The sequence below is a fragment of the Phacochoerus africanus genome, chromosome 1, assembly GCF_016906955.1.
Source record: "Phacochoerus africanus isolate WHEZ1 chromosome 1, ROS_Pafr_v1, whole genome shotgun sequence".
NCBI lineage: Eukaryota > Metazoa > Chordata > Mammalia > Artiodactyla > Suidae > Phacochoerus > Phacochoerus africanus.
The window spans coordinates 172,430,783-172,441,009 of record NC_062544.1 but is presented as its reverse complement, the minus strand read 5'-3'; the positions used below and the strand labels follow the sequence as shown (position 1 = coordinate 172,441,009).

Sequence of the window (10,227 nt, the reverse complement as noted above, 5' to 3'; positions counted from 1 at the left end):
CTCTACAACCAGAGAAACTACAGATCATCTCATCTAAAAATGCACATTTAGGAGTTCCCGCTGTGGCTCAGGAACCCGACTAGTATCTATGAGGACGTAAGTTCGATCCTTGGCCTCCATCAGTGGGTTAAGGATCTGGCGTTGCTGTGAGCTGTGGTGGAGGTCACAGACACGGCTTGGATCCTGTGTTGCTGTGACTGTGGCATAGGCCAGCAGCTACAGCTCTGATTCAACCCCTAGCCTGGGAACCTCCATATGTCACAGGTACGTCCCTAAAAAGCAAAAAAAAAAAAAAAAAGAAAGAAAAGAAAAAAGAAAAAAAATGCACACCTTAGACCAGAATTGATCTCTCATTGGATTTGGCTGCAAATACCTTCCAGGCATATGCCTTTATGCCTCACTCTCCCTTCTGCTGACCTATATTCCCACCCCTCCACATGGCAGCCCTTAGCAGGATCAGCATCCCCTCCAAATCATCCCCAACCTATTGTGACAGAATTATCCCAAGCACTTTTAGCAATTTGGGCACACTCTACTTTTGCCTTATGCCTGTTGGTTTACGTGTCTGTTTTCCCTATAGACTGTGAGCTAATTGAAGGCAAGAAATATTTGTCATTCACAGCTTAACCAATTTCTTAATAAATTTCTGGGAATGTTTGTTGAATATGCATATTTTTTATACAAGTGGCAATCTGCCACATGATTCTACCTGTTTACCTAATATGATTTTAGTTATAATTTTAAATGTGCTTAGAATCCAAGGCACATCTTGGTTTAAGTCTCATCAGTCTCCTGATATAGACAAAGTTTAATAAGAAAATGTCACATAGAAACTAAGTGACTGCATGATTAATATCGTGAGCTTTATTTTGTTACATGTATTAAATATGTATATGTTTATCTCTCTACATAGCAAATTTGTATATGTATGTCAAGACTTTCTCTAGGTCTGCTAGTTTGGGAGCACAAATGGAGTCATAGAATAATAATGCTTTTCCATGACTGTGCTATACCTACTCAGCAGGTCTAAAATCCTGCCCAGGTATTGTATTTTTGTAAGGCCACCAGAATGTGCCTCATTCATACTCATAAATATGCTCATGGTTCCTTCTCTTCCACTGTTGAAGATGCCTTTTCATGGCATTCTACTTAGATTGATGAATGCAGAATACCTCACTAACCACTGTGCTCAATGGCACTTCCATTTAGATTTGCATCTGGGAGCCACAACCATCCCCAATGGATATTATATTATTCAAGTTCCAAAATAGCATAGAATTTGAGTTCAGCCATCAAACAAAATATCGGTGGAACATAACATCAATTTTCAATGGAACATAACAGAATCTAGAGTCTCACAATGTATTATTCATAATACTCAGAATACAGTCCAAATTTATTAGATGTGAAGAGACAGGAAATTGTGACCCATACTTAAGAGGAAAGGCAATAAATGGAAATCAACTTAAAATGTACCTTGTTAGGTGCTACCAAGACAATAAAAGTTAGATTAAAAAATTGATATTTTTTTCCACTTATAGACCTTAGAGTTGCCTTTAATCTGAATAACTATAAGGCCAAAAATAATGTGTTTAATTAAAAACAGCATTCAAAAGTAGTCTGAAGCCCCAGAGGTAGACAGATTTATTTCCATATTTAGGGAGAACTAAAAGGAAGGCTTTAAGAAAGAATGACAGATGAAATAGACCTTAATAGATGCTTAGATTTATTTTTTATGTGGGCATGATAAAACAAGGGTGAGCATCCACATGTACTCAGAAAAAAAAAAAAAAGAAAGTTCTGAATATAATGAAATGAAGTAGCTGTCTCTGGCTGGAGATATTACTTGTGACAACAGCAGCGAGAGAGAGAGCATACAAAGAATAGGTGGGTCTGGATTACAAAATGCTGGACCAAGTAGTTTAGACATAATTCTGAAGGCACTAGGGAGCCAATAAAAACAAGATACAAAAGCTCAATATTATTTCCTTTGAAAACCACAGATCCAGAAGATTTCCACTATTTATTGTTTGTAAGTCTTACAAGCACCTAGTACAAAAAGCAAACAGAACAGCTCTTGTAATTTCAGTGCAGGTCTCTTTAGTCAGTTAAACATTAAGTTTCCATATGACAGATTCAAGCAAAAAAAAAAAAAGAAATTAAAAAGTGTGCCACAAAGTTACTTAATGTTTTTGTTAAAAAATATATGTAAGAGTTTATAGTTTCACAAAACATTTCATTGAACTATTAGAATCTACTCCTGCTACTCCTTGGATGGAGGGGCAAATTTAATTTCATTTTTACGAATTCAAAACCAATGCATAAAATACAAATTACAATTACATTATAAGTTGCTAAGTTTGCAGAAATAAGTGTATACCTTTTTCTTAAGACCCTTTTTGCAGCCTTTTCTGATGAGAAAATTCAGAAAACTGTTTTCAGTTTATAATCAGGCAGTTATACAATTACATCGAAATTTTAACAATATTGATAATAAAAGCAAAGCATGAAAAAATATCTTAAAGCTTAAAGATAGGTAAGAAAACAAAACTTTTTGGGGGAATATGTTTTTATAATATTTCAATGGGAATATTTTGGGCTTTTGGAATGAGAGAAAGTAATGTTACCAGAGCATCTTGAACCAGGAAGGACAATGGTCTTTTATGTCTTTGCTCTCATAATCCTTATTTCATCCTTCATGTTACAGCTAACGACCTCAAGAAAGGAGCACAGACATATGACCATGTACATATTTTGTTGCATGTAATAAGTAAGGGATTATATGATACTTCTTGACTTATTTATTTATTTATTTATTTATTGCTTTTTAGGGCTGCACCTGCAGCAGATGGAGGTTCCCAAGCTAGGGGTCGAATCAGAGCTATAGCTGCCAGCTTACACCACAGCCACAGCAATGCAAGATCCAAGCCACATCTACAACCTACATCATAGTTCATGACAATGCCAGATCCTTAACCCACTGAGCAAGGCCAGGGATCAGACCTGAGACCTCATGATTCCCAGTCAGATTTGTTTCCACTACACCACAGTGGGAATGCCTATACTTCTTGACTTTAAAAAGCTAATGCAGCACTCATTCCCCCCCCATATTTGTTTTGTGGCATGGAATGGTGTCTAAATAACCCTCCTGGGATAACCTGTATTGATGTGCACAAAAATGCTCCTTATATTCTGCAAATTCATAAAGTGCATTTTGTCTAGAACATTTCTTCCAATTGTCAACGTTCCATGAAAATGTCCCATCCCAGATGTGAGTCACTCTTTCAAGATAAAGTTGTCCTTGTAAATTATCCCATTGCTTACAAAAGAAAATGTGGGGAGAGGGGCATGGGGGGATAGAAAAACTGTGATTTTTTTTTCCCTCCAAAAGGGAAAATAATTAACTCAACATATTCTGGTATTACCATTTCATTCCCTCTTACTTACTGGTTTGATGATATTCATAGATTTTTAAGTTTATTATTTAATCAAGAGCAGCAAGTCTAATGAACTTAATATATTTGTGCACTCACAATCAAACTGTAATTATAAAATGCCAGAAGGCACATTCATCATAAAAATAATGCACTCATTTTTTATTTGTTTTGTCTTGTTTTAGGCTTCCTGGTAGATGCTTTGTGCTCTGTAAATTTGGAATTTTTGCAGCTATCCTTGGTATTTCTTTCTGGTATTTTAATAAAATCACAGCTGAATCCTTTGACAGCCAAGCTCAACCACATCTCTCCTATTATTGAACTATCTTTTTAGGTTCTATTTCATGTGATTCTTTGCACCAAAAACCATATCACCAAAAAGGACTTATAATCACAAATTGACCCCAATTCATGATGAATATGAAGAAATATCATAGAGATATCTTTGAAATCATTACATTACTTTCTGCTCATTGTTGTTATTGCTTACCCTAAATTTGCTCAAGGGCACAACTTCTAACAACAATGTTTAATAACATAAATATCTTCTTCTATTATTCAGTTCTCACATAAAGTTACAGGATTGTATGAATAAAAATAACATACAGAACATTACTAATATAACTTTTTTTTTTTTTACAAAATAAACACAGATGGCTTGCTTCTTTATCTCTCTTCTATTCCTTTCACACTGATTGAGAAGGTCCTATAACACCTAGGATTTGAGACTTACATGCCCAAACATTAGAGCTAGTCCAACTCCTTCCAATGCTTAGGTCAAGAAACCAATAAATACTTCCCATCCTCTTCTTCTTACACACCTGGGTCCAACATGCCTTCAAAACTGGGTCAAGTCTATGATCTCTCTGATTTACATATGTGAATTCAAACTTGAACTGACCTGCAGCCGCCTGTGTAAAAGAATCTGTTACACAAGCACCTCACTTTTCCCTGAATGAAAATGTTAGTCCATGAGCTCATCTTCTAAAGGATGTAAGGAACTTGAAATTGTTCCTCAGTTTATTCATCAACATCTCCCTGAAGTGATCGCCCACGAGGAAATAGAAGACAGGGTTGATGACGCTGTTCAAAAAGGCCAGAGGCCGAGTCACCATGTACAAGGAGTTGATGATGGCCTCAGTGCACTTTGACTGCTTCCAGGTCCCCCCACGAGAAGCGATCCTCACGTTCCGCATGATGTGGTAGGGAGTAAACAGCACAGAGAAGATCACAACCGCCATGATGACTAAGTTGAGAGGCTTTTCAAGGGGCAGAGCGGTAGCCAACTGCCTGCTCCTCTGCTTTAGGAAAAGGGCAATCTTGAAATAAAAGAAGCACATCACAAAAAGAGGAATTAGAAACCCCAAGAAAGTGAGACACATGCTGTAAGTGAGGCTGACGTTGGGGTCCCCAGAACTCGCATAATCAGTACAGCTGGTGCTATTCGCAGCTATCATAGGATTTATAAGAGGAAGTATGGGCAGGAGCTCTACAGTTACTAAACCCCAAATGGCCAAAGAAATTAAGACAGCAAGCTTTTTCTTTTGCAAGAGGTGTTCCCGGAAAGGATACTTCATGAGCATGTATCGATCAATGCTGATAAAAGTGAGGAAAAGAATGCTGGTGTAGAGGTTGGCATGAAGCACGTATCGGTTGCTTATGCAGAGCATGTGTCCATATGTCCATTTTCCATGGGCATAACTTCTCATCAGCATGGGAAGGGTACACAAAAAAGCCAAGTCAGAAATAGCAAGGTTAAAGAGATAGATGTTACTGCTGTTCCAGTTCTTCAGACAGAAGATGTAGCCGAAAACAACAGCAGTATTCCCAAAGACTCCCACAATGAACTCAATCCCATAAAAAATGGAAAGGTAATACTTTCCCAAGGCAATCTCTGTTGCCTGCCAATTTTTGCAGGTTGCATTTGATGCCTAAAGGGAGAAGAAATACAAGGATAAATCACTAGATTATGACTAAAGACAAAACTGTACAGAACATCATCATCATCAATAACACTTAAAATTTGAACTGCAAAGAGTTGGTTACATTAGTAAGGAGTGCATATAGAAACATTCATATTTACATACATCTTATCACCAATATTTTAATGAATATTTATTGAGTTCCTTTGAACTATGTGCTAAACACAATGGATGATAGCTATGAGTAAAATCTTCTGAATAGGGGCCATGAAAATAAGCAATCTGATTCATTCAAAACTCAAATGTCTTGCTCACCTGCCACTTTCTCTCTTATAAAGAGGTTAGATTCTTTGTGGCTGGATAAGATACTTAAAGAATCAAATTTCATAAAATTGTACTGGAGTGCCACTTTATTAAATCCAACTCATTTCCAGTAAGGAAAAAGTAAAGTTGAAAATAAAATTTTCTAAAAATCTCCTGTCAAATAGCCCTCTGAATATTATTTGCAATCTGATTCTTTTTTAGTGTAGTATTTTGATAAACAGAGCAAAATAAGAACAAATGCACCTGAACTGCTTCTTCTTGGGAAACAAGAAAACATTGAGCAGTATTCGCTGCAATAAAGGGATCTTGGAAAGCTTATATCTACTTTTTTTCAAATTCAAGTGTTCTATTTCAGTTGAAGATCACTGCTAACTTTGAGTGTGTTTTATTTACAAAGATAAGTCACAGAATTATAGCTATGGTAAATGCAATATTTTGGTAAGTTACTTTTTTTTTTTTGTCTTTTTGCCATTTCTTGGGCCACTCCCGCGGCATATGGAGGTTCCCAGGCTAGGGGTCTAATCGGAGCTGTAGCCACCAGCCTATGCCAGAGCCACAGCAACGCGGGATCCGAGCCGCATCTGCAACCTACACCACAGCTCACGGCAATGCCGGATCGTTAACCCACCGAGCAAGGCCAGGGATCGGACCCGCAACCTCATGGTTCCTAGTTGGATTTGTTAACCACTGCGCCACAACGGGAACTCCCGATAAGTTACTTTTGATTGCTTACTTTAAAACATCCAAAATTCTTCTGAGCCTCTCCTCAAGTCTTTTCTGTGGCAACCTGACACTAAGTCTAGAAGCTGGATTGGAATTTTATCAGGCAACAGACACTGTGAATGCTGCCAAAGAGTGAAGCAGACCGGTTTCACTCTGTCCTTGAGGTTATGTGATTCTACTGTTCTTTCACACGGCTGGCAATTTATTGTTTCTCAATGTTTCCTAACTTTCCAATTTTTTCAAATCTCTTCCATTTACTCTATTCTGCTTATCATTAGCAGATGGTTTTGCCTGCAAATCCCTGAGACAGAGCCTGTTCACTGGTGTCCACTCTCTGCTTCTTGCCTCTGTTTCTGTCCTCTCCTTACTTCCAGTGACAACAGAGAATATCTATTCCTCCGGGGTTACTCTGAATTCAGCTCAAGCCCAAATTCTCAAGATTCTTATGAGTCATCCATCTGGTCTCTTTCCCATTTGTTCAGCTTCTCCATTTCAACTGTGTCCTTTCCATCAGTATTTAGACATTCTCATCTTGTCAGTCTTAAAAATAAGGCATACTTAAGCCACAAACCACTTTCCCTGGTTTCACATGTTTTTCTCCTTGTGATACCTTGATCTATAAAATAAAAGCTGTCTTCGCTAATTGTTTTGACATCTTGACACCCTGTTCTCTCTTCATCCTACTCCAGTGTGTCTTCCGACCCACCACTTCACCAAAATAGTTCCACGTTGTTTGAACCAATGCACATTTTTCAGTCATTTTCTCACTTGACTTCTCAGCTATTGTTCATACTATATCTTCTGGAAGCACTCTCTTCTTTTGCCTTCTGTGACATGATAATCTCCTGGTTTTCCTTCTTTCTCCCTGGTTTTTCTTTGCAGGCTCTCTTATGGGCTAAACTTTCTTGGCTTAGGTGTTAAATATGGAGCTCCTCAAGGATTGGTACTGAATTCCTTTATCTATGTTCTGCCTGGCTGACTTCATACACTTTCTATCTTTAATGACCATCCACATATCAACCTCTCAGATTTACATCCCAGCCCAGACTTGTCTTATAAACTCGAGTTTTTTATACCTCTTGCCACTGATTGATCTCTCAGAGGCACCTCTGCCTGCAGAAATTCTATATAAGCTCTTCAACCTCATTCTCAATCCTGCTGTATCTCCACCTAACACATGTACCCAGGTGTTCACCTCAGCATCTGAGCAACATCCTTGAGGTCATCTGTAGCTTACCTACAGTAACAAATAAACTAACCATGTATTATTTACTATAATGGCTGGATATTTCTCAGATCCATTACTATGGCTCCATCTCCTTTATCACCATTCTAATCCAGGCCACCATCATCTTTATCTCAGACTATACTATATCCTCCTATGGTCTCTTTACATCTTCTCTCGTCCCCTTTCAATCTATATGTGACACAATAGCTAAACAATCCTAAAAGGCTGCAATCAAAATTCTGATCATAGTGCTCTCCTCAAACAAAATGCTTAAATGATTTTACACTGTCTAAGGAATAAAGCCCAAAGTTTTTTTCTGAGACTTCAAGGCCTGCATGGTCTGGCTCCTGTACTTGACATCAGCTTCACCTAGTATTATTCTCCTCCTTTCTCATTTTTTCCCTATTCTTTGATTGCACAGAGAATTTTCCTAATGTTCGGCTCATTGAATTTTTTCACTGACCTTCCCCTACTATGAGCCTAGCCCCATCACATACTCTTTCAGATCTGCACTTCTTTCAGACCTCAGTTTAAGTGTGGTTTCTCAGATAGGACCTCTGACTCCCCAATCTAATTAGCACCACCCCCATTATATACTTAGCTTCTTTTTAGCATTTCACACAACTTTATCTTACTCATAGTTTATCTTATACACCTGGTTCAGTAACTACCAGTTAAGTAGATGGTCTGTAAATGATTGCTCAGGGGAGAGAAGAATATACATACTTGATTCTTTACAAAACATCTTTATATATATATTTCTCCAAGGTCAGATAAGTAGGAAGTCCATCAAACTAAGTTCCTTGTTCTATTTCCCTATAATAGCTGATGCTAAATATAGTATGATTAATACTCAGATTTTGCAATTGTAGTAGTGATTCAGACATACATTTGTAGATGGTAAAATTTAATATGCATCTTCTAGGCTCAATTTTTTAAATTAACTAAAAAATTAGAAATTTACATCTGAAATTAATAAACTTCAGAACATCTAGGACATGTATGAAAGTATTAATAGTTTTACCCCTAGTGATGAATTCCAGATAATTTTTATCATGCCCTTTCTCTTTTTGGTTTACCTAGACTTTCACTTTTTTCCCTCCAAATCAGCATGTATAATATTAAAAATTAAAAATTTCCAGGAATACAGCAAAAGGTCAAAGATCTTTTTAAAAATAATGGTAAGCTTTATTTTTTAGAACCACAGTAATTTTTCAATATTTTTTAATATCATTTTTTACTCTATTCCCAACTACTTACTATTCTACAGCTTCTGGAAGTTCTCCCTTCCCTGGCTTCCTTGACATGGCAATGTCTTCCCATTATCCTCCTTCCTCTCTTTATAAACTCTTTTACGGTCTAATCCCTTTTTGGTCAAATATTGGAGTTCCTCAGGGCTCAGTTCTAGGCAACTTTGTTATTTGGTGCATGCACTAAAATGAATATTAAGACAAGAGGAACTTTCTCTCTCTGACAAGAACTTTGTTTCATTTTTGAATTTCCTCTTTTCCTAATCATGATCATTATCTTTCTGTCCAGTTAGTTCTCAAAAGTACTGAATTATGACAGTAGCTTATACATGGCAGAAAAGTTTGACTGCCATGGAAGGAAAATACATTCATGAAGGCTTGTATAACTAGAAGCCAGATTGCCAATAGCTACCACTCAGGCAAGTTAGGGGCCATAGAGAATTCTAGTTTGAGTCATCCACTAGGATGGAAATTAAGATAGGTAGTAGGGATAAAGAATACCAGGACTGGAATAAGGAAAGTGAATAACTTTTCAGAGTGGTTGGTTCATTATTTTTTTAAAGAATAACTTTAAAAAACACATTATTATGTAACACTGACTCAGAAAAGGCAGATAGGCAAAAAAAAAAAGAGCGAGGGAAATAAAGAAAGAAAAAAATTCAAAATTATCTATAAGCCAGCCATACCTGATATGGGATAACTTCCTACACTTTAATATTTGTTTGAATTTATCTTTACAAAAATGAAATTATGCTATTTATGACAATTTATAATCTTTTTTTTCTTTCCTTTTTTTTTTTTTGTCTTTTTAGGTGCACCTGCAACATGTGAAAGCTCCCAGGCTAGGGATCGAATTGGAGCTATAGCTGCTGGCCTAGACCACAGCCACAGCAACTTGGTATCTGATCCGAGTCTGCAACCTACAGCACAGCTCACGACAATGCCAGATTCTTAACCCACTAAGTGAGGCCAGGGATGTAACCTGCATCCTCATGGATATTAGTTGGGTTCATTAGCACTGAGCCATAATGGGAACTCCTATATTTACTTTTTTGATACATGTATTTCATTCTTATAATAATTTTTAAAAGTCCATAATATTAGTAAATTGTAGTTTTATAAAGGTAAGGCTGTCTAATATTTGCAGACCAATTTAACCTCACCAGGACCCACAATTTTTAGATTTCAATTGGATGATGTTTGTAGCTGAATGTGTTTTTAGTGTGGCCGTCATAGCTCTACAAATTGATAAAGTGAGCTAGTCCTTTCAGCATAATTTCCAATTAAAGAGGAACTCCCTTATGAAAAATAATATTCTCTTTTGCTTTCTAGTGGTTATATTTTTA

At 37.0% G+C, this 10,227-nt stretch overlaps 1 protein-coding gene across 1 annotated transcript; it reads right to left on the bottom strand.

Annotated features, from left to right (window-relative positions):
* Window positions 1–2,990: 2,990 nt before the first annotated feature.
* On the bottom strand, window positions 2,991–9,029 carry SUCNR1 (succinate receptor 1). Its single transcript, XM_047754997.1, has 2 exons — window positions 8,892–9,029; window positions 2,991–5,365 (listed from the first exon to the last, which is right to left on the bottom strand). The coding sequence occupies exons 1-2, from the start codon at window positions 8,952–8,954 to the stop codon at window positions 4,412–4,414; spliced, it is 1,017 nt and encodes a 338-aa protein (XP_047610953.1). The 5' UTR covers window positions 8,955–9,029; the 3' UTR covers window positions 2,991–4,411.
* Between the last annotated feature and the right edge of the window lie 1,198 nt (window positions 9,030–10,227).

What these genes read in the sequence shown, in the direction of transcription:
- SUCNR1 (XM_047754997.1), bottom strand. Translation starts at nt 8,954, where the DNA reads ATGGGAAGACATTGCCATGTCAAGGAAGCCAGGGAAGGGAGAACTTCC. An exon ending in CTTCCAGAAGCTGTAGAATA is followed by an intron (nt 5,366 to 8,891) that starts GTAAGTAGTTGG and finishes TTCTCCCTTTAG; the next exon opens with GCATCAAATGCAACCTGCAA.